The sequence below is a fragment of the Balaenoptera musculus genome, chromosome 12, assembly GCF_009873245.2.
Source record: "Balaenoptera musculus isolate JJ_BM4_2016_0621 chromosome 12, mBalMus1.pri.v3, whole genome shotgun sequence".
Classification (NCBI taxonomy): Eukaryota; Metazoa; Chordata; class Mammalia; order Artiodactyla; family Balaenopteridae; genus Balaenoptera; species Balaenoptera musculus.
In genome coordinates, this window is record NC_045796.1 from 86178289 (window position 1) to 86202955 (window position 24667).

At 36.4% G+C, this 24667-nt stretch overlaps 1 protein-coding gene across 2 annotated transcripts in view; it reads right to left on the minus strand.

The window, feature by feature from the left end:
• ADGRB3 (adhesion G protein-coupled receptor B3) overlaps nt 1–24667 on the minus strand; it is a 780347-nt gene that overhangs the window by 754109 nt on the left and 1571 nt on the right. The window contains exons 1-2 of one of the 2 annotated variants that reach the window (XM_036871883.1): nt 24063–24128; nt 22208–22979 (exon numbers count right to left, since the gene is read on the minus strand). In XM_036871883.1, the coding sequence (XP_036727778.1) occupies nt 22208–22964 (757 nt within the window). In that variant the 5' untranslated portion in view covers nt 22965–22979; nt 24063–24128. Of the gene's footprint in view, nt 1–22207; nt 22980–24062; nt 24129–24667 lie in introns of those variants that run through there. The other variant, XM_036871882.1, reaches the window with a different exon arrangement.

A 24667-nucleotide genomic window follows, 5' to 3' on the forward strand; every position in this document is an offset into this window, starting at 1 on the left:
CTGTGGTATACTAAAATACTTGAATCATTTGGCCTTCTCTTATGTAGTACTTGGAAGGCCAAGTACTCTGTTCAGCTCTTTGTATTTAATTCCTGTTGAAATCAAGGCAATGTGCTCATTGATAGCTGGGAATTTCTATTTTAAAATTATTTTTATTCAAAGCTATTAACAACTTCCAAAGAAAGACAGGGAACATTTCAAGCGGGCAACTCTGAATCCTATCTTCTTTAAAGGCAAAATGTGTCTTTCAAAGTAACTCTGAATTCCTACAGTGCACTGTACACAGAACACATACAGATATTAATGGCAGATTTCAGGAAATACAGGCAATTTAATAAGCATAAAATTGGCTGCACGGGTTTGGATGAATAATTTAATCCTATTAATCTCAAATTGAAAATCCCTAAAATATTATATAAAGATTTTTTTCAAATACTAAAATGTGATATGTTTATGCATAATTTATTGTGCAAATTTTTGGTAATCATACATTTTTTTTAATTCTAAGAGAAAAAACATGTTATTCCAAAATCAAGAACTACTTTCAACAGCTTTCAAAATAGAACTGATGGGGAAATGGTACAGTTCTATGTAGAAATTATACAATGAACACAAACTATAATTTATTGTATACAAAATACCATTAAAATTCTTTCTTAGAATCTAGATAGTCTACTTCATATTTATTTATGAACCTTCAGAAAACTGAATTCGAATAACAGAGAAAAGAAAATATAAGTTATTTAAAATTTTTTCTTACCTATTTTAATTCTTATTATTTTGAATAACTTGTTGAAAGCTGATAAAATGAATATAATAAAAAATTATTGTTTATTTGACAAACCAGATTATATAATATCTGGGAAGAAACTTATAGCAACATTTTTTTCATGAGATAAATAACATAAATTCTTAAAATCTCAGGTGTTATTTTCTCTTTTCATTTTTCCCCTTTAAGGGACTAGTAATTCTAGATTAGTGATTTTTATATTTTGTGAAATAGTGCCGATGAAGAAAGGCAACAAGCACTATTTTCATGATTCCCTTGTAATAAAATTAATGTATATGCATAAGAGATTTTTAACAAGACTAAAAATGATATTTTTATATATGACACATTGTGGTATAAACTTTCTATAATGAGTGGATTTTATATTCTAACATTATTTTAAAAGTACTTTTGCCATTTCTATCTACAGAGTCACAAGAATAAAACCTTTAACTTAACTCAATGACCCCTAAAAGACAGTGTTTAAGAAATACTGAAAGAAGAAATAGTTTTATATTTTGACTAATCTCGGCTCCCTTTTTGCCTTGCCGAGCACCATTTTGATTTTAAACATTAGACTTTACAATGCTTTGGGAAAAAATACAACTCCTGAAATGCATGTCCTATGACAACAGCTTTAAAATCCTCACCAAAAATTCTTTACTTAAGCCTTCGGATCCTGTTTTTACCTCTCACCACTTGGCTACTCTTGAGGACTCCCAATGATGTCGCCCTAGACTCCGGACTTGACCCCAATTCTCTACCTTACGTTATTGTCAATTTTGATCATATGAAAAAAATTATTCCTCTGAAAATTAACTTAGAGTACTTTCTCCAATTATTTACTATTTTCACCAAAATTATTAAGCACCAATTACATGCAAAGAACTCCTCTAAGCTCCTTAGATTAATTGATTAATTGATTTCTGTGGTGAGTCCCATAGCTATTAAGTGACAGAGCTATAATATGAAAGACCGTTTGCTTTTTCACAGGACACGGCCAATTTAATTATCTGCCAAAACCTCAGATTCATCATTTATGAACCATACTTGACTGAACTTGAACCAGCTCCCCTTTGCAAGTTGCTAAGCTGTCCCAAATGCCACAATCATCAAAACTCAGACCTTTTCTTTCCCTCTGGTACTTCATTTGAAAAATGTGTCACCTCATGCCATTTTAAACATCTCAAATGGATCACAAAAGTCTTCACCACAGCTTTTCAATGATTACTGTTTAGTCACGCTTTGTTTGGATTATTGCGGAAGCCCCATCACTAGTCCCTGCAAGGCGTCTGATGCCCTACATCCCTTCCCAGATAGTCTAATTCTGCTAGCTTAGACTGCATTCAATCTCTACCTTCTTGCCAGCCTCCCACACACTCATTGTGAAATCCCTTCATATTAGGTGCCTAGCCTAAATAAAGAACCCTCTGACCTGCCCCACCTAAGGCTATCTGTGCCCATACCTCTTATAATCCAATCCCTACACTACTGAAGAGTAGTGCATAAACATCTCCTGGTGTGATCTCTGTTAAAGCTGTTTCCTTCACCTCAATTACGTTCTTGCCAATCTTTGAACATCCAATCTAATTCTCAATGGCCCTGAGCCATATTGATCTTTTCTTTTTGACCTTCTATAGTGTTTGCTTCTTCTCAATAATGGCAAAAATCTTAAATACTCTTCTCATTTGGGATATGTATTAAATGCATTCTCTATTTCTATTACATGGCTCTGATTTCAAGGCCAAGAACATAATATATGCAATTAATACCTGTTTGCTATTACTGGTTCATCACTGATGATACCATACCTAGAGACACTTCTTAGAAAGCAAAGTTCCAAAAGAAATATTTTGTATATAAGATAATTCAATTCAGCTGACTACATCACCCTGAGATACTATGTATATGCCAGTAATTACATATTTTGAACTATGATATATATAAACTTCATATAATTTTATTTTTCAAAAATGGTCTCAGGGAAGGAAAACATGAAGAATCGTGATTTTCTTTCAGTCAACTATTCAGCTTACCTCATATGAAATATATATATATATATATGCCATTTACAACCATTGTAACATGGCATGAACTAAATAAACCTTTTGCTAAAGAGAGGAAGAACATGGCAAAACTAAATCCTATTCCTTGACAAGAGCTTAAAAACTGGAATTATTGCTGTGCTACTGAAGCATTTAGCTAGAGATGAGACATTTTAAAAGAAATCCATTACGGTTTACTTTATAAGAATTTCAACTTTATCTCTAATTGTTTTCACTCTATTAACTATGCCTAGAAATTTAGATATACAGGATTAAAATTTTTAAAGGGAGGGGTATCAGTTTGTGGGATTTTGAGTAAATGGAAAGGACAATTCATTCTACCAACTTCTGGTGTTTTCTAATAACTAAGAGTATAATGATTATTTTTTTAAATTGAATCAGAAAATTAACCATTTTTCACTGGGATCTGATCATGGGATCAAGATCATTTAACATTTCTAACTGAAAGCATCCCAAAGTTATCAACATACTAAATGAAAATAGATTAATACAAAAGTAGATTTATTTGAAAAGGTAAAAACTTACAGTATTAAAACATACTGTACTTATTATATATTACACATATTGTACATACAACATTTATAACCTAACAAATATATTAAACATCTTAAAAGGTGTGTGCTCAATCCTTATCTATGAACCAATTCAACATTAAGGTTCTGCTAAATATGACAGGGCTGTTACTGCAATGTGGCTTATTGCCTAAAGTATGCTGATTTGCATTGCAAGGAAATTCTATCTTAACTATCTGTATTGACTATCAAGAGTTAGCTTCCTCGGGCTTCCCTCGTGGCGCAGTGGTTGAGAATCTGCCTGCTAATGCAGGGGACACGGGTTCGAGCCCTGGTCTGGGAAGATCCCACATGCCGTAGAGCGGCTGGGCCCGTGAGCCACAATTACTGAGCCTGCGCATCTGGAGCCTGTGCTCCGCAACAAGAGAGGCCGCGATAATGAGAGGCCCGCGCACCGCGATGAAGGGTGGCCCCCGCTTGCCGCAACTAGAGAAAGCCCTCGCACAGAAACGAAGACCCAACACAGCCATAAATAAATAAATAAATAAAATTAAAAAAAAAAAAAAAAAGAGTTAGCTTTCTTTTTACAGTTTATGATAATGAATTTGGAATCTGATTTTAATCAGTGTTATTCCCATTTTTCATATACATTTCAGCTGACATTCTACAGTTTGGAATTCTCAAATCTTCTTTTCCCTTTTTAAGTAAATCCCTGTAGCAAAAGAAAGCAAGAATTAATAGTAGTTAATCCTTCCTAGTGTTTGGGAGTGCATCGGGGATCAGTGTAAAAGATGGTTACTGCTGCCTTAACTCTCATTACTCCAGCTGTTAACCAGATGTTCAAAACAGGTAAATTACCAAAATGTTTTTCTAAATTATTTTTCTTAATCTGCTAAGTTATGCAAATGCTAGAATATTTTTAATCATGTACCTAAAGTCCTGCTACAAAATTAGCATGATATAAGAATTCGGGAGTAATTCAAATACAATACCTTTTGAAATAATGAAGTATAAAAATAATTAGTATTGGGGCTGACAGGATATAAGATATATTTATGTTGATTAAAATGTAAGATCTATAAAATTCAATAAGAAACACAGAATAAAAAGTTATTGGGGAATATGTTTTCCTAGCTCATATAAATGTGAAAGAAATTCAAGAAAACATAAAATAAATGAAGAGAAAATGGAAATAAACCTTAAATCTTCTGAGGTACCTGAACTTTTCAGAAAATTATTTTTCAGTTATCTTTTCCTCTTTTTGCTTTATGACATTTACCTACATAAAGTCTCTGAATTCCCCTTCTTAGAATAAATGGAATAGCTGTTCTTTTTATGAAGAAAAATAATTTTATTTTGATTACTCCCTCTCAAGAAACTCTTACAGCCCCAAAACACTTAATCACTATCATTCAGAAGGAAAAGTTGGCATCAGCTTGATTTTCAGTATTTGAATGTTATCACAGTTAAGAAAATTCCACAAAGAATGATTTTATTCGGAATGGATCATGATTTATTCTTTTTCCCAGTAAAACAGTATTCATTTTCAATGCCCAAGCATATAAAAGTTGAGAATTTAAAAAGAACATCAAAATTAATTTAAAGACAAAGATTAAATAAAATATTCTCTGAGCTAGGGAATGAACTTTTCAACTTTGTTTCTTTTTATAAGTATCCTGTATTTTCTAGTATTCAAGACGCTTAATCTAACTGTAACCTATTTTTGTCTAATATAAATGGCATCTTCCCAACTTAAAATCATTAACTTATACAAGAAAAGATAATTGTCATTCTAATTTTATTTTGATCTTCTACCATCATAATTACAGAAAAGATTAAGCACCTCATTGTGTTAATATGGTAGTAAGTAAAGTTCAAGCAATTAAACCATAGCCTTTACCAACCTTACTTTTGAAACCTAAGAAACTCATATTTTATAGAAAACTATTAAAACAGACTGTACTTATATCTCAATGAACATTTACATTAACTGCAAATATAAAAATTCAAAAATGTATATGTAAGAGTGAAAAGGACTTCATAAGCATTGCGTGTCTCAGAGCAGGTCAAAATCAATACTCTTATTTTCATCAGTTGAGGTTTCCTGGGAGAGATGAGATTGAAGAGTTCTGTGAATAATGGACTTGGTTAAAGAAGAAAGATCCTTTATTAGTGAGGCTCTAACACAGGCTACAGCTTGGGTAAGACTGAAGGCTGAAGGAGCATTAACAGATCAGAGGCTACAACAAACACAGGAGGAAATGGACTTCGGAGGGATTCAAATAAAACGCTATACTCTTTTAAAACATCTTATAGTCCCACAGGATTGCAAGAGTTAAGCACCTTTGCAATTATTCAAAATATTAGACTGTATTCATGTGTACAGAGTAGAGGCATACTGCACGGATTAAGAGAAGAATTCAATTTCAGTTCTGCCCCTTCTCAGTGTCATCCTGGCAGGTCACTCAGCCCTGCTGTGTCCGAGACACCTCAACTGGAAATAATAACAATAACATCTCACAGGAGTCTTACAACATTAAAAGAGTTGATATCTAAAATTGTACCTGGGGCTTTCCTGGTGGCGCAGTGGTTAAGAATCTGCCTGCCAATGCAGGGGACACGGGTTCGAGCCCTGGCCCAGGAAGATCCCACATGCCGCGGAGCAACTAAGCCCATGAGCCACAACTACTGAGCCTGTGTTCTAAAGCCCGCAAGCCACAAGTACTGAGCCTGCACGCCTAGAGCCCGTGCTCTGCAACAAGAGAATCCACGACAATGAGAAGTCCGCTCACTGCAACGAAGAGTAGCCCCCACTCGCCGCAACTAGAGAAAGCCCACGTGCAGCAATGAAGACCCAACAGAGCCAAAAATAAAAAATAAAATAAAATAAAATAAAAAATAAAATAAAATTGTACCTGACACACAGTTAGGTATTCATTAGTACTGTGATTAGAAAATAAACACAAATAAACACATTTACAAAAAATACATTTGAAAAGTATAAGCTTGGTAGTCTGTTTTGTTCCATTTGGATTCTCTTCAAAATATCCATTATGCGTGGTACATTTCTATTGATGGATCTCTAAAGTATACGTTCCCCACTGATGTCAGGTTAACAGAAAAGTTTACGACGTTAGGAGGTTAAGTTGTACAATGCCAAGGTGTAGGAAGCTGGAAGTCAAAATACTTAGGCTTAAACCTGAATTATGGAAGGTTTGTTTTAAAAATCTGAATATAGTTTCACCGATTAAGCTTGCTACACTTGTTCAAAAGCACAAAACTGAGTGTTTTTAAAAACTGTTTACCAAGTATTAGGTTTGCCAAAACTCTTTAATTATTTTAAGTAGAAAGTAACGGGCACGCATTTTATCTACTAAATTTGATGGATAATCCCATCAGAACAACTACATGTCTGGCTACTACATCACATTTGACCTCGGAAATATTCCCACCTATGACCTATAGAGAAGAACAGATTCCAAACTGTAGTCTTTTCAGGACTGATACAAAAACACTCCATGAAATTATGAGGCTCTATCCACATGTATCCATATTTTAGTCTGTTTCAAAATTTACCCTGATGCAAAATTTACCTAATTTGTATTCCTTAAAGATTAATGTATTAAATTTTTAATCACTTGATATGGGGTACAGAAACCCTTGCTTATTTACATGTAGCCTTTGTCCCCTAGAGAAAACAAGTAGTTCTGTAAAATTACAATTTCTCCCACACAGTTTTTTGGCACTTGGGGTAAGGTTTCGGGCAAGAGTTCATCTACTCATTCTCCTCCAATGCTAGGTCTTGACTTTCCCAAGACACAAAAGGGAAGAAAGGATGTGTTTATTTTCAAACTGCTTCTCTGACCGACATGAAGTAGAAGCTTATTACGGAGTGATTCATTGTACTTCTGGTCTTCATCTACAGATGAGGAAAGCTAGAGCTGAACACAATTGAAGTCATACTTTAATTCACTATGGGCAGCCAAAAACTTAAAGTGTTCCATTACTTAAAAACTGCATTAAGAGAACTGACCACTTCTGCATTTCTCATGTATTAATCTTAATATTGTTTTTTGTACAGACTACATTAAAAAAAAAAAAAAAAAAGCAATGGCATAGAGATGATCTCTCTTTTACAGACAAAGAAAATGTGATTCACAGATACGAAGCAAATTGCCGAAGGTCACAAAGTTGGCAGAAGGCAGGGCTGGGAATCAAACTAAAAGGTTTGAATGTGCACCTCAAATTGTCACAGCTTCTGCTGACGCAGGAAAAAGAAAAAAGAAAAAACCAAGGGAACAGTGTTTTCCTAGGGACAGATCAGTCTTACCTAAAAACACCAAGTCCAACAATCCATCCAACGATCTGTGATATTTATGAACCCAGGACAGGACCATTATTTCACATACACACTTGCCAATGACCTAAACTAAAAGACTTAACCAAATTTACAAGTTACTATTGTCAATGACAATAATAACAACATTTTTGGATGCCCCTCTTCATTTTCTTAATGGCTTTCATATATAATACAGTTTTACTTGCCATACAATCCTATGAGCGTCAGATGCCCAATTTTATTTTTGTAACTGAGCTAACTGAAACTCTCTCTGAGAGATAATGTGACCTGCCTGAAGTCATGGCAAATCTCATCCAGAAGGCAGCTATTCAGTCTTCTAAGTGTTCTTCCATATACAAAGGACTCTAGAGAGTTAAAGAAAATCTAAAGCCATGTTGCCAATTCTCTTGTTTATAATGGCAAAAGTAAAAGTTTCAGAAAAGCCAAAGTAAAAAAGTATGATCTTTTGAAAAATATTGTATGGATTTATATTTGATTGATATTTTCTTACAGTAAGCCTTAGAATAAATGTTACCAAGCAGGCAGCAAGCAAGATATTTTTCCAGGAGATCTGACTCTGCTCAGAAGGAAAAAGGGATTCGTTGCAGGCCAAGATGTAAGTTAACAGTTTGCTTCATTTTAACATGCATACCAATCCTAAGAAGTCAGGATATAGATTTTAACTTGTCTTAACCAATAAAATGTGAATCCATTTAAACCATAATGTTATGGAGAAATGACTAGCCCAAAGGGACATAAATATTTTCAGGAAAATACCCAGAAGACGAAGTTGCTTAGGTGGACAAAATACAATCAACAACACTTTCTGATTAGAGTGGTCCCAGGTCTTCGGGAGAACATTGTTTGGGGCAATCACCCTTTGTCAAACCATCTGTGAATATCACTGGTTAGTCTGTTTTAAGAGAAAAACGATGATGTTGGGAACAGAGTGATTCACTTCTGAAATGAGAAGGAAAGGAGAACAGATATGGCACCTTAACTCAGACTGTTTTTCTCAGGAATGTGAGGACTCAGAGGGAAGAAAGGATGAAAGATACAGTGCATTTCTCCAGACTACACGACCCAGGAGGCAGTTTACTTTCTTTGAGGTCAATTAAATAAATTGATTACTTTTTTATTACAAATCAAAATTTTATTTGTTGCCTAAAGAAATCTCATGCAGTAAAGGGTTCCAGAATCATCCAATTACTGAAAGGTGACATTTATTGAGCCTGTACTACACAGTTCAAGAATCATGTTAACTTTTTACATTAATGACCTCATTCAATCTCTCAATTACCTCACTACAATAATCACCTCTTCCCTGACAAGAAACTGAGGTTTAGAGAGATGCATAATGTTCTCTGTTAGAAGTGGAGAAAATCCAGGAGGCCTGACTCCTAACCATTATGAAATGTTGACTCTTGCAGCAATTTTTGTTTTACATTAAAATTAAGTTCTATAAGGAAATATCTAAAGTCTGAAACTGGATTAATGGCTGTGGGATGTGTGGGATCTAGTAGGTAACAAGTTCCAAAGGAAGAAAATAATCAACGATCAAAAAGAATTTGAAAGAGTGTTAATTTGTTATGACATAATATATATGAATTTTTCAGAAATGGAAAAGTTAAATTATTCACTTTTTTGAACTGACATTTATTTTCAACTTTTAGAAACTTGCTTGGCAAATGATTTACTCTTATATCCTAAGTAAAACTTTAATTTCTGATATCCAAGAAGATCCACAGAATACTGTTCTGAATGTATTTGTTAAAAGGACTCTGAGAGCATTTTTAAACATATCAATATAAATGTTAAAGCTTCCCTTGCAAACGGTATCTTTATTCTTCATCATTCCTGTGATCTTCTCATAAGTCACTCTAGGTAGATTTATATTTAGTAAATATTTAGTTAATTAATGAAGTTTAGTGGGGAATATATTCTCAAACTATTGAAAAACGTTCATCTTTTCAAATCATATTGCATGTAATACCTGTGAGCATTTAATGCCACAGATTCATGCATAAGTGACTGGGTATGTGTGTGTCCCACAGATCAGATATAAAACATGTGGGAAGGAAACTGACAATTCATTGCATACCTGGATTTTCTTCAGAACATGATGTAAAATGAAAAAAAAAAGAGAAAGTGTTTGTGTTCATTTTTGTTTTAATTTCTCAGTTGCTCAATGTTCTGTATAGCCCTGTTGGAATCCTGAAGTGTGTCTCTTATAATTAATGAGCATATTATAATCCAAACTTGAGAACAGGAGAGGCAGGGAAATAATACAAGGCTCAGCCCAGTGTAACAAAACTTGCCCGTGTACCACCAACATTCACTCCTGCTAAGGAACGCTCAGAGGCGTGTTCAAAGTTCACAGCAGCTCACTGTTCCCTCCCACCTCTCCTGGAAAGGAACAAGGCTTCTCAATGTGGCAAAAGCCCACCTACTCAAACGGGAGGTTAATTATTACTACATAATTAACCTCGCTATAGAAAATTGTTAAGATTAATGAAGCAGTGATTATAAGCTCCCCTTGAACCACCCTAGAAATATTTGTTTATCACAAACACCTACATGTATATTGATAACAGATTCTGTGCAAATTATTGCAATATGAGATCTAGGTGAACACATATAAATCATAGCCTATGTATCTGAAAAAAAAACAAGTAAGAAAGGAGAAAGAGGAAGAGGGAAAGAGGGGGAGGGAGGGAAGGAAGAATCAAAATAAAAGAAGGAAGGATAAAGAACAGGGAACAGAACACGTTTTTACCGTCCAGCAAGAACTGCCATGCCAAAATGAATGCTTCCTACTTAGCTCTTTGACAATCATGACTCGGCAAAAGACCATGATACCCTCTCTAATCTGGGTGAGTTGAAAATACAGAAGAACCCAATAACTTTAAATATATGTCAAAAGAATGGTCTCTTGTAATCTAAACATACAGTGATTGCAGTTAATTTGGTATTAATTTTCATTAGGCTAAAACAATTAAATACTGATAAATACTACCTAAAATGAGGTCCAGAGTGTTGCTAACAATAAGTACAAATTCAGCTACCCCAGAGTACATTGTAGAAAATGCAGGTAGGTGAGTTCCTCCCCACAAAACATCACAGACCTGTCTGGTCACCACATCATCACAGCTCAATTACAGAACACACCGCCAATGTAACTCATCACCTTTCAGCACCCTCATTAGCACCACTGTGCCCCAATCCTCCCTAACTGGACACTGTATCAGCTAGAATATGCTAGGTTAGGCTGCAGGAACAAAGACAAACTCCAAATCCCCAGTGTCTCAAAACAGAAAAGGTCCTTCCTGGCTCAGTCTTCAGGACCATCACAGATCAGCAAGGGCATGGGGAGGGGGCTCCTCTCCTTTTACACATTCAAGGACACAGGCTGACACAGGAGGCCCTTCTCTCTGGCACAGGTCTCCCTGCCAGAGGTCAAGAGACCTCGGTGGTCTGACTCCAGCAATGAAATGACCCAGCTCAGAAGGGAGGTGTGCCACTGCTGTTCACAACTCATTGGCCAGAGCCAGTCACATGACCCCATCCAACCACAACTGGTCCAGAAAACAATCCCTACCTGTGCCCAGAATGGTGGAAGGCTGGGACTACTGGAAGAGCATTAATAACACCTCAACTATCCATTCATGTCTATGGAATGGCAACGCTAATACGCTTTCGGTTGTTGTTTTAATAACCTGCTTCAGTTGTGGATATCCATTACGTGCGAACAATCAAAGGAACTCAGAATAAATCTCATGCCCTGATAACTTTAGTTGATTCCAAGAAGTTTGACCATTTGCAACTGAACTGTTTGGGGATTAACAAAACATTGAGGAAGAGAGCCAGAATGAACACCACCAAAATATAGCACATTTATAAAGATTTAACGTTAGGGCTTCTAACTGTTTATCAACTAAAGTTAAAGATCCAAAAGGATTCTAAAACAGTATTCATTTTTATCTGGGCAAACTCTAGTCTGTGAGCAAGAGGTATGATTGGAATAAGCATATTTGCAGGTTTGGGAACTCCGGGTGGGAGAAGTTTGGAATACAGATGACAAGGCAGAAGGATGGAGAATTGGGGTGTTCATCCTGAAATCCTACATGCAGCCCCAGGACGAACTGACTCCAGAGAGACCATGAGGGAAGTGTTCACAGGACTGGCACTAGGGATGGGTCATGAGCAGGTCTCTCATTCCACAAGTGGGACAGAAAGGAGAAGGCGGGAGTGGGGGGCGGTCTCACCTCTGGAGACCCTTGAGGCTAGGCTCTGAGCCTCCCGTCCACCTCAATGAAAGCAGCTTTATTTTTAAAAATCTTTTTTTTATATACTATCTTTTATTTAGAAAAAGAGTTTCCACTGCTAAGGAAAAAAAAAGCTGTATTAATTCCCATCCTACACGTACTTATTTCTTTTGCATTAATCAGTTCTTGCTACTTAGTGGATTAACTTCTAGTCTGCTCCACCTCTGTGGTTTCTCTGCCCTAAGGATGCAGAGACCAGTGGCAAGGACATGTAACATTCATTATTGCCTAGAACTCATTTATGCCCTTTATCATCAACCGAACACCAAACTACGGTCATCAGAAAATTCCAGGAAAACCACTAAACAGAAAGAAGCCACACATTTTTAAGAAAACGGATTGTTAATATATTACAAGCTAAGGAAGGCATTAAAGTTCTATGCTGTACAAATTGAACAATAGTGCTTCGTGGCATTTACTTCAGATGGAAGAGCTGCACTTGGTTAATTTCTCAGGCACCACTTAAAAAATATATATTGTTTGCCCTCTGAAGTTACAAAAACCAAGGCCAGTCAGAGAGCTGACCACAGGCTGACATTTCTGTAAAGGAAGCTGACCTCTCTGGGAATCCAAAATAAACTGGAATTTCTCAGCCTGCAGTGCAGAAACAGATCTTTGAAAATTTTCCATATTTATGTGGAAAGATTATATAAAGTAAACAGATTTCTGTCTTCCCAAGGTGCCCTCTTTTCCACATTACAATTATTATGAGCCAACATTAGAAGGAATATTTCCAAAAGCATCCACTGTATAATCAATATTTGTTATGTACCACCTATTCGGAAAACAGAAGGTCAGAAAAAAAAACAAAACAAAGGGTTAGCCCCTTTGTTTTTTTGAAGTTACTTTTCTTCTCTTTTCTCTTTTCTTTTCTCAGGACACTTCCTTGATGTGAAGGGCAACCTCAAGACCAACACAGTTAAGAGTTAAAAATTGTAATTTTCTTAATGAAATTATAAGGGCAAACTTAACTGCCTTGGTTTCTTTTTTGCAATGAAACGAAAGAAAAAAATGCTTTGTGTGAGTCTTGTTGGGTTTTTCATTGTTGTTTTCTTTGCTTTCAGAGGTATAGTGAAATCAACAGGCAAAATGATACTTATATTAGCAACTGAAATTCTGTTTTCATTTTATATTTCCATTATTATAATCATATAAAATGAGAACTAAATAGTAATCTGTCAGGATTTTTTACGTTTTATATGCGAGCCTTGAAATTACCAACTTACAAAACTTTCTTTGAATACCCAGGCCAGTTTAAATGTTCTGCAGTCACATCAACACTGAAAAATTGTATGGAAGATGTATATGAATGTATACACGTTACATGATTTTAAAACAAGCTAAGTAATCAATGAACCAACAGGTAAATATAGAAAAACTCTTGGAGGAGGGCCTAAACTCAATGGAGTTAGGACCAAGTATAAAAAATACCACATCAACTGAGCTTTAAGAAATGGCCAACTGGTTTTCACTTTCATTAACTCAATTCTTTAAATTATTATTATTTATTTCTTTATTTAATAGAGCTGGCCCATATGCCAATCTCCAAAAGGGCTAATCATTACATAAGACCTTTAGCACCTTAAAAGGAAGGATCAAAAGATCAAAACTTAAAATGCGGATTTCAGACCAATCCCAAAGTAATTAGAAATCACCTCACCACCAAAATCATACACCCCTGTACCAGTCAGGGTCCTAGTAAGAAACAGACGGTGTCCTCAAGTTCAGTAATTTGAGAAGAGCATAGGGCATGGATAGAGGCTGGAGAAACCAAGGAGACAAGAGTACAGTCCTGGGGTGAGAATCAGGGGGCCCGCAGGCCTCAGGAGTGAGAGGAGAGAGGGGTCTCCAGAGAGCCCCGGGGAAGCCCACCCCACAGGAGCCGTGACCTTCAGTACAGGGAGGGGACCCTGACCTCACTGCCCCAACCTACAGCAGTATTTCTCAGTGCACCATGGGGTAACTAAAAAATGTGACATGTTATTTCTTTAAAACACAGATTGCCCTAGAGAAATAAAGAAATGAAAATTCAAGACAGACCTTCATAAATCATTTTCCTAAATCTGGACAGACTCTGCACTTGAAACACATTGCTCTTTAAATTTAATGAGCTTAGGCTGAAAATCAATAGTTTTTTGAGACCTGCATCGTATTTGTTTAAATAATATAGGACAAAAAAAAAAAAAATCTAATGAATGAAAGCTCTGATTTGTAGAGACTAGTCTGTATTCAGGAGTCTAGCAAAGTATACTGATTATTGTTATTATTGGCTGGATACCAGGTAATTTTTTTTTTAAATAGTTAGAACTATCCCACCATCCTAAATGACTGTGTCTCTTTTACATTATAGAAATGGCATTAAATATAAACTCCAAGAACACTTATGTTCAGCTGAAATAATGTTCCCATGATACATCTGTAAATTGGGATTCCTTTAATTAGGTAAGATTTGGACTAAACTAATGCCTAAAGCCCCTTATGAATCTGAGAATTTGTGATTCAGATTCAAGTGTTCCAGAAACAGTGAGAAAACTCACAGCTTTCAAATTCTGTAGTTTTTCATTTGAACCAATTTGTATTAAAATTTTTAAAGAAAGGAAAGCCATGGTCGGTCTTCAGGGTATAACCAGTCCATGTTGATAACAGATGTCTCACACAGTTACTGCCCAAGTAAAACAATTTGTGCCACAGACCTTTGTAAACTGGAAAGCACTTTCTCAACATCAGGTTTCATTATATTCTTTTAATTTATAAAATGTTTACTAAACCACTTTACGTCTTTATTTTCTCAAGAGTGACATGTAGATGAAGCTTCCCTTTAAAAATAGTTTATCAGAGAAAAATTATCCTTATTTATATATGCAAGCATAGATATTAATTTTTTAATAAATTTTTAAATTTTATCAAATTTTTAAACATTATTTTAAAATGGAGGAACACCAGTAGAAATGTCATGAAATAAATACTCTAAAACCATTCACCCAAGATGAATTACCCAGGAGAGCAAATATTTCTGTGACATTTCTATCACCTTAACATATTTATTGCTAAAAAGTAATTCACCAAGGTTACTTTCTCTGGTTGATTCCACAACTGTTTTAATGCTTTGGATTATGTCTAAGTGTGTGTAAATTGCATTCTCAACATTGTAATCTGGTTCCATCAGTGTCCCAATGTCTTTTCCATGCACCTATTTGCTCAGCTTTCCCAAACAACTCTCAGTCTCCAAAGAAACTGGTTATCTAGAAGAAATAATTTGAGAATATAATAGCCGAGACTAAATTAGCAGCTGAATTAGTTCACTTAACATGGCAGATACCAAAGAGTAACCATTTGGCCTTCGTATTTTACAGCATGTTCCAATCATAAGGAATGTGTTGTAAGGCAGGGGTTCCCAACCCCCGGACTGAAGACCGGTGCCAGTCAGAGGCCTGTTAGGAACCGGGCCGCACAGCAGGAGGTGAGTGGCAGGCAGGCCAGCGAGCGAACCGCATCGCTTGCATTACTGCCTGAACCATACCTTCCCCCAGCCCCAACCGTGGAAAGACTGTCTGCCACGAAACCTGTCCCTGGTGCCAACAAGGTTGGGGACCGCTGTCGCAAGGGGCTGGTTATGAGGAAAATGCGAAAATGCACATCAGCAAACATGTCCGATTTCAGAAAAGACACCTATTCAGGGAATTAGTTTTGAGAGAAATAGCTGCATACTAATGTATTTACTATGCATTTGTTACTTAATTGCACTTTCTTTGCAAACTAGAAATATATTACTTATTATTATTTATTTATTAAATATAAATGTATATTTATAATAATAGAGAACAATATAATAAACAATAAATATATTACTTTTATATTTATAATATATTATTATAAATATATTTATAATAATAATAGAATAATATAATAAATATATTACTTTATTATTATAAAGGTTAATTATTATTAACCTTTAACAGATATGTAGCTGGTCATTCTCTGCATGTGAGCAAAATTCCTGAATGACAGTAGAAAGATAATTGAATATAGAGCATTTAGCGTTTAATCGAACATAGAACAGTTAGCATTTTATGGAGTCTTACAGATGGCATTCTGTAATTCTGCTTTAAGAAAATATCAGAAGCTGCAAAGGAGTAGTAACAAAATTTTTAAATTTTCTTTTCAATACCTGAATATGCAAGTCTTCGGGGGACTCTTAGGGCTCATTGGCCTATAATAACTGATCATAATTCAGTGGAAAAAAAAATTCCAAAAAAGTTCTACTTTTTTGCAAATGATTTAATATAGACTTAATGTTTCAAGATAATTCCTTTTCAAAACAGATCTCAAAACATGAACTTAACTTTGCATAATGCAGCAGAGTAAAATACTTGGAAACTGTTTAATTTACATTTAAATTTTACAGACTTTACAAAGGATCAGCAATGATATTCAAAGGACAGCTTCCCAGCCCTGGGATGACTCATAGCACTAGCTTGATCTATTTGATGTATTAGTCATGCCACCATCAGCACAAAGGTATTGAGATGGGACCTTTTCTTTATATAACACGAAACAGACATAACTTCAAGATGCTTAATGACCCTTTGTTAAATGCCCTAAATTCCTAAACAAGTTCAGATAATTAAATGGCAACCTACTTCATTATATTATCAATCCTCCATCATTTATAGCTAAAAGATAATAAAAAAGAGGTTTCAAAAACTGAATTGAGGGCCTAATATAACTTGAGCCTTTGACTAAGTGTCTTTCGTGTGCAATCTCGTTTAATACAACACGCCACTACAGTATAGATTGCTGAGTCAAGCTCAATAAGCACAGTCCCTTGTCAAAGATGCTACAAGGTGGCTGGGTCACTCTCTGGGCCCAAGTGCATCTTACACCAAAATACACCTTTCATTTCAATGAAGTGACCACAGTTAGAAAAACTGAACACCTCTCTGATTTGTACTAGTTAACTGAATTAGTAAGAAATTTCCACAGGGCTGACAGGAACTAAAATATTCCAAGCCATTAATTTCATTCGTTTTTTGTTTTTTTTTGTTTTTTTACTACGTAATGTCATATCCTGTTCTCCTGTACCCTGAGGAATAAGCATTCCTAGCAACCCAAGAAGGGAAGTAGTTGACACAGAAGAACACAGTTCTGAGGTGAACGTACAGATTTAAACCTGGTTCTCTCTGTTCAGAATCTTTAAACCCAGCTCACGGTATTTTGAAAAAGTAAGAAAGGCTGATTTTTGAACAAACATTGATTTTCGATCCAAGGGCCAGATGACTTTTACAGGTAATATATATCAAAGTGACCCTAAAGAAACCTATATTTTATAAAAGTATTCCGTTTAACGATAAAATCACTTCTATTAGGAAATGAAGTATAGGAATGCATGAAGCTAGATTCTAAGTAAAGTAAAACTTCCATCCATATGATGGAGTTTTCATGAATACTATATATCTGAGTCACTTCCTAAACTGTTTGACAAAATTCTACAATGGCAAAAGTAAAAATTAGGGCATCTTACTTGGCCAGGCCTACAATTTTAGTAATATTATACTATTACTATATGTATAGATTGCAACATAAGTAAGAAGTAGGTAACAGAAGCACTGAGCTTGACCTGCAAATATTCTTCCTCTTTCTTGGAAAGAGTTTGCATACGTTTCTCTTCAAACTGTGGAAGAAAAGATTTGGGAAATGTCACGTCTGGAGAAGTAATGCTAGAGCCAGAAGAAAGAAACATAGATAGAAATGAAGGCAATTAAACAGATAGAAATTGGCAAATTTTCTTACCCCTGTTTTTGCAGACAGCTGTGTATAGAAAGTTTTATTTATCATTAATCTAATCTATTAAAATAAACACATATGGAATTAAGACTATTTCTCAATGACTCCATTCTTCTTGTTCTTTTAAAAATGTTATTAAACAATACCTTGAGATAAGGTATTGTTATATAAATAATACATTAATGGAACTGGAAATGCTATAAATGGCAGCTGTCTCAATTTATTGCTATCTTTCCTATTGAGTTGTTTTGTTTTGTTCATTTAACATTCATTTCAACCAATATTTATTGAAGGTCTGTTTAGACTGTGCTAGACTATTGGAAGACCAAGTCTGCACACTTGAAGAACTCGCAAGACTAGTAGAGGAAGATGGAAAAAGAAATGGAAATATGTGCTAGAACAGAAGTACAGTATGTGCAAAGGGCTGTGTGTCCAGCCAAGGGGCAGGGCAAACTGTCAGGTACAACATACTCAGTAGGTCTTTCTACATTCTGATAGAGTGTGGGATCACGGCATTTACAAAGGGAGTAAGATTAAAAGAGGGTAAAGAGGAAGGGGAAAGGTGGCTGAAGCCCTAATGAGGGCAAAAAGAGAAAAGGTAGAAAGAAATGAAAACACTTAAAATGAAACACACAAATTGCTCTAGACATGCAAATGCACACACAAACACAGGCTAGATTTTACATGGGAACATGGTGAGACTTCCCTTGGGAGGTTGATTATCAAGGAGTAGCAGAGGCAGAATGAAAAGACAAATAAGTGTGTGTGTTCAGATTTCCTGGAATCTATACAGGGATCCCAATCTCCCTTCACATAAGTAGCTCCATTGATGTAAGCAGGAAACAAAGGTTCCATTAACGCTTCTTATGTGCTTTAGATACGCTGGTGTGGAATTTTTCTCTCCAAACTGTTTAAATTACTTATTTCAAGTGAAAGAGTAAGAAATAAGATCATACATCACCTTTTATATTTTAGCTATATAGTCCAGAATCATCTTTGGTAAAAGAGTCCTATAAAACATATTAAAGACCTCATGAGTCAATGTCAGTCTTGCCCCATACTCATATCTGAAAACCAGGTAAACAGCAACGTTATTGGAGTTTTCTTTTAAAAATAGTTATATACACTGTACGTAGACAGCTTTTTAAAACAACTGCCTGAAATAAGACAACATTATTTTTAAAAGGCTTCATTTTGTTGATTTACTTGGTTTTCAAAACTTCACGTAAAAATTGGGAAATGACAACAAAGTTTCTATAATCACATGGCACCCTCAAATATGTCAAATACAATCTTAAATAGGAAGATACTGAAATGCACTAAAATCTCACACTTTAATGATCATTTAATAATTTATAATGTATTCAAGATAAAATTTGTAATTGTTGGTGTTGTCACTTCAAACAGTGACAGTCATCTTATTGTTTTCTGGCTATGAAATTCTTAAGTACATGAATGTATTATTAACAAATATCTTAGTAGAAATCCTATCAATATCCCATTGCTAGGAGCCCATAGTTTCCTCTAATACTAACTAAATATGATAATTCCAGTGGACACATATTCCAAAATATTCAGTATTTAGTATACCTTTGCCATCACTATCAGCATCACATAAAAAAAAATTCTGAAACTGCATTTACTGAGTGTAAAGAGCCTTCTGTCAAATTTGTGCCACCTCTATGATATAATAAACATCAAAATATTCCTACTCAAGGCTTCTGAGTCAGTACTTATTACAGTGAATAAAATGGGAGTCAAAAACCATGGAGAATAATCTTGTATATATTCCCCTGATGATTTACAGGATGGTTTATTTTTCATAGAAAATAGAAATCATAAAGTAATATAAAATATAAGTGGAATTTTTAAAACCCCATTTTAGAAGTTGGGATTACATGTTAACCAAATAAAGTGAAGACATTTTGGAATAAAACTAGATATGAGTAGCACAACTATCTGTGATTATTACATATAGCCCTCAAGCCCTGTGAATATCATTACATGGTAGTTTACTTGAAATAGTATTAAATAATTCTTTCATAAGATTTTACATGTCATTTATATCAACTATTGAAGATTTAATGTACTTTGCATAAATTTGACTAAATTACGCATCTGCAGATTTTCACAGTCCTTTCCTACAATGCAGCTTAGCCTAAAAAGTCTTCTTTGAATGAGGTAAGGAGTGCTATACACATATTTTATAACTTACTTACAAATGCATCCGCTACAATTATGTCATCAGGAATTACTTATCGTTCGTTACCTTTCTGACTCAGAACACCTAAACAATTCAAGAGCACAAATTTAGAATATAGAGACTACAGGCTGTGCAATTTTACCGATACAGCATATATTCTTCCCCTATTATATAAACTTCTCCTTGTCAGTTCTATTAACATGCTAACAATTTTAATACAATCTTTGAATGGTCTGTGGAGGTATTTCATTCTCATTTCGCCAGCTAATTAGCCAAAAGAAATGTACATTCTCCCCCGTGATTTAAACATCTAATGTCTAAAGTCACTCTTATTCTTCGTCCTACACTAAAACGAATGGCCATCTAGTCCAAATTCTATAAATTCCAGCATTGTCCTAACCCATATCTCATGATCATGACCAGCAAAATCTCTGAAAATCATGCTTAGTGTGCACACGACTTTGTTTTTTGTCACTTGTCACCATTCACAAAAAAGGGTTGTACACCTGGATTCTCTTTCCACTGTCATCAGCAGTCAATTTGATGATAAAACTTTACTGAAGATACAGATTTTCTCAATTTTATTAGAACAGCAATAAAACAAACGAGCAAAAACTAGTTTCTGGTGTTAATTGTCTTATTAGCCAGCTTGTAACATCACACTTTCCTGGCGTACTGTAGCTTCTTATTCTAGGGGACATTAATTGGTTTTAAATGGTGTTAAATACCATCCCTGCAGTTGCAAGTGCTTCTCTGGGATTTTTACTAGAGAAAAGAACTCCTGTAATTTAAAACCACTTTGCTTTCTTCAGTCACAGCTGTTAGGGAGACACTGACCTGTAGAAATCTTAAAGGTTTTTCACCCCTTTCCCAGTGCCATTAGTCTGCATTTATTTTCTAAGGCTTCTTTGCCCCTTGTACCATGGCTCTTCCGTAACTCCCATCCCCCAAAATGCTTTCAGAAGAAAAGTCACCGCTTTTCGCTGGTTAAGCCCTTTTCTCTCTCTTTCCCCACCCCCGCCCCTTACAAAACCTTGGCTACCCTTAAAGAAAATTCTCCAACAACGTGTCAATTTTACATTGGCCACAAAGACAACTTCTGTTGGGAGAGGGGAGGAAAGAGGGGCTGGAGCTTGGCTGTGCCTTTCCACAGACAGGGATCTTTGTGGCGATCGGAAAACACTTCCTGCATAAAAATTCAACACACTCTCTGGGTGCAGGGCTGGGGAGAAGGAGCGACTAGGTACCAGCAGTGCCCTCAAACGAACGCAACGCATCCCCTAACCTTCCAAACCGGAAAGTCATTTGTTCTCAAAATGTGTCAGCTTTTTTGCCTTATTAAACATAATCCACTGTCTCAGATCCCGGGGCAGCTACCCCTCTAGCGTCTGGGTGAAAGCTATAAATCACTCCTGTACTTTCTCTCCTTCCTCTGCATTTCCGTTGCACTGTTTTTGCATCTAGGTCGGCTCTGACAAGCTCCCGCTCCTCGTGGGTATCAACAGGGTACCGAGAAGCTAAGAGCAAAAAATCCCGCGAATGGGATACCGGGTCTTGCAGGACCCGCCTGTGTTAATTCCGCCCCCTCCCCCTGCCACGTGACTTCACTGCCCGGAGACCCGAGTCTGCACCCCCAGTGGGCTTCCCTGGACGAAAGACCCGGCACGCGGGCTCCTTCCCAGGCCTGGGGAGGAGGGGCACCCTCGCCCTCCTGTGTCGCCAAGTCATTTGGTCCACACAGGCTTGCCACTGAGTTCGTGTCACCTTTCGGTCGCGAAGCCCCAAGTTCCAACCTGGAAAGGGGTCATGGATGAGAGGGTGGGCCGGAGGCGAAGGGAGAAGTCTACAGATCCCTTCACAGGTGTGTGTGCGTGTGTGTGCGTCCGTCTCCCGGAGGGGCCGCAGCCTAATAAAGCGCCCCCCCACCCCTCCCTCCTCACCGACCTCCAGCGCAAACCGGCTCCACGTTTTAGCATCTCATTTATCCTGAACATGCATGCCACTCGCACCGGGCGTCAGGTATGCTGAGCGCTATCCCATCTCTCAAACCTTGAAACGTAAAACTAGCTTTAGGAAGATCACAAGTCCAATCAATCCAAAGGTGACAGAGGAAAGGGGTAAGGGTTGGGCCGGTGTGTGACACAGCACGTTTTAACTCCATCCCCCAGCACCACTCCCCACCCAGCTCCCCCTCTCGGCCGGCGCTTACCTTCTTTGGGCGGTCGCTTGGCCTCCCTGGTAAGATTACAGACCTGGGTGGTCTGCAGCTCTTGGGTCAGGCAGCCCTCGGTCTGCTCATTCAGGGGTAACACCACGTTATTTAACAAAACCAGCGACTGGTCGTCGATTCCCCACTCTCCCAAGTGTTGAGGGCAGGTGCATTTTGTATACATGATCCCGCAGGTCTCTGTTCTCACATTTTCTGATTTCAAGCAGCTCTCCAACCAAGAGCATAATACGTGGCAACCAAACTGGCTTGGGCTCACCTTGTTCAATACCAAAAACTCAAAAAAAGATTTCTGATCTTCTTCCCCTTTTTTCTGTAATCCTGGGAAATCGGTTGGAAAGACCCGACGTATTTGAATAAAATTTTTATCATACTGTAGAAAAACGAAAGCATTCTTGGATTCGCAGAGTTGCATTATAGAATGATTCTTTCTTAAAAGATCCTTGATTTTTTCATGGGAAAAATGATCAAACTGATAAGCCAGGAGGGAAAAGTTAGAGCAGCTAAGGTCCTTTTTGGAAAATTTCAGGTAAATGCTATATTTGGTTGGATCTGGATTTTCCAGCGTCCAAGTGCAGTTTGTAAAGTTTTTGGGAAACATTTCACTTACAGAATACGATCCATAAATGACTCCTTTCACCAAAGTTGAACACCAGAAGTCTTGGGCAGCATTAAATCCAAACATAACCAGGAGATAGGTGGAAAATATATAAATCAGCAGGTTACGAACAGCCTTCATCCTATGTCATTTGGCCTGTAAAAATGGCAATGAAAGAAAAATGCAAGTAGGAGTCTACGCGCATTGAAAAAAAGAAACTCCTTTCAATATCACAGCCAGCTGTTTTCAAGATTTCAGTAAAAAAAACCCTTTTTAAAAGAAGGGCAGGTAATTTTTATTTTATAACGCACGAAAATTATCTGTTGCTGTGTGAACAGCGCCCTCACGTGGTCATTCACAGTGGCCAAATTCCCTACATTCAATTTAAGAATAATATTCAATAGATTATTAATAGGAATGCTCTTAATTTATCTACCAAGATTTCCTTCAAGTGCATGGTGATTCTCTTGAAAGAAGAGGAAATTTTTGCTTTTTAAATGTAACAGCCTAAATGTTAATTTTTCAGATATTTTTAAGCAACCTTTACAAACCTTTTCTCCCCCTCAGCCCTCTGCCTGCAGTAAACAACATCACACAAAATCTAATCTGATAATCTGAGAACAGCTGTTGTCATATTTCTTTTCTTTTAAATGTGAAAAGCAATTATGATCAATGATAGCCTCAATTTTAAAAGCACAAATGATAATTTGTTGCAGCTGAAACATCACCCAAATGCTCCTGCTAGCCTTTGCAGGGGCCACTGGGTGAACTGGTGGGAAATTCCTGTGCAAAAATACAGGTATTCGTGTGGATTAACAGAATTTGTAAACCAGCATCCAAGGAAGTGAAGATACATAGGGAAGAACTGCTTTTGGACACTATCATTGAGAACCAGGATTTAAGGCAGTCATATCAATGTGACATGCCCTCTTGGGATACATGAAGTAGACCACTATATTAATATCTGTATCCAAAGGTGATGTCAGTGAAAAATCCCAGAACCACAGTAACTGAGCTGGTTTCAGCTTTATTTATTTTTTTTAATAGAGCTATTTTATCTAGAGTTATCTACTGTAATTTAAGATGTACACATGGTACATAAAAGATATTAGCATTGTCTTTCCTAGCCGATTTCAATTATTGAATTGTTCCCTCTCCAACAACAGCTTCAAAGCTCCTTTTCTTCTCTATTTTTTTAACCTGGCCTTGCATAATACAGTAATCCTTGGTTTTATTTACCTCTGTAAGTTGTCATCCAAAAGTAACTTGAATATTTTTCAGCTGTAACCTTTAAGAAGTTATTTCTTAGAATAAATGACACTGCTTTTTTTTTTTTTTTTTTTTTTTTTTTTTTGCTTAGCCTTTGAGCTAAGTGATGCCAAGTTAATTTTAAAAGTCTTTAGGCTGCAGTCTCTGCCACTGTTCTGTAAACAGAGACAGACACACAGACATATAGATAATTAAGAGTTTTCATGTCTTTGCCTGGGTCCTCTCTGAACCAAAGGATATAAACCCTCTTCCTTCCTGTTGCATAACACACACCAACGCATGCACACAAAATCCAGTGACTGAAGTCCCTGAAGACAGATCTGCAGTCCCCAGATCATAATACAAATTCTAAGTTTTGATGTAAGCAAAAACAACCCTAACTCTAAATCTCCATATAGCAGCAGTTTAAAATAACACCAGAATTGCGGGGACTATCAAAACAGTGTTTTCCTAATTCAAACATACAGTTCAATGAATAATGCATTTTCTCCTTGAGAAAATAAAGCCAATGAGCATGTAAAGGTTAAAAAATAGGGAAAGTTATAGGAAATTCTGGAAGTAATTTTCCTTTTTTT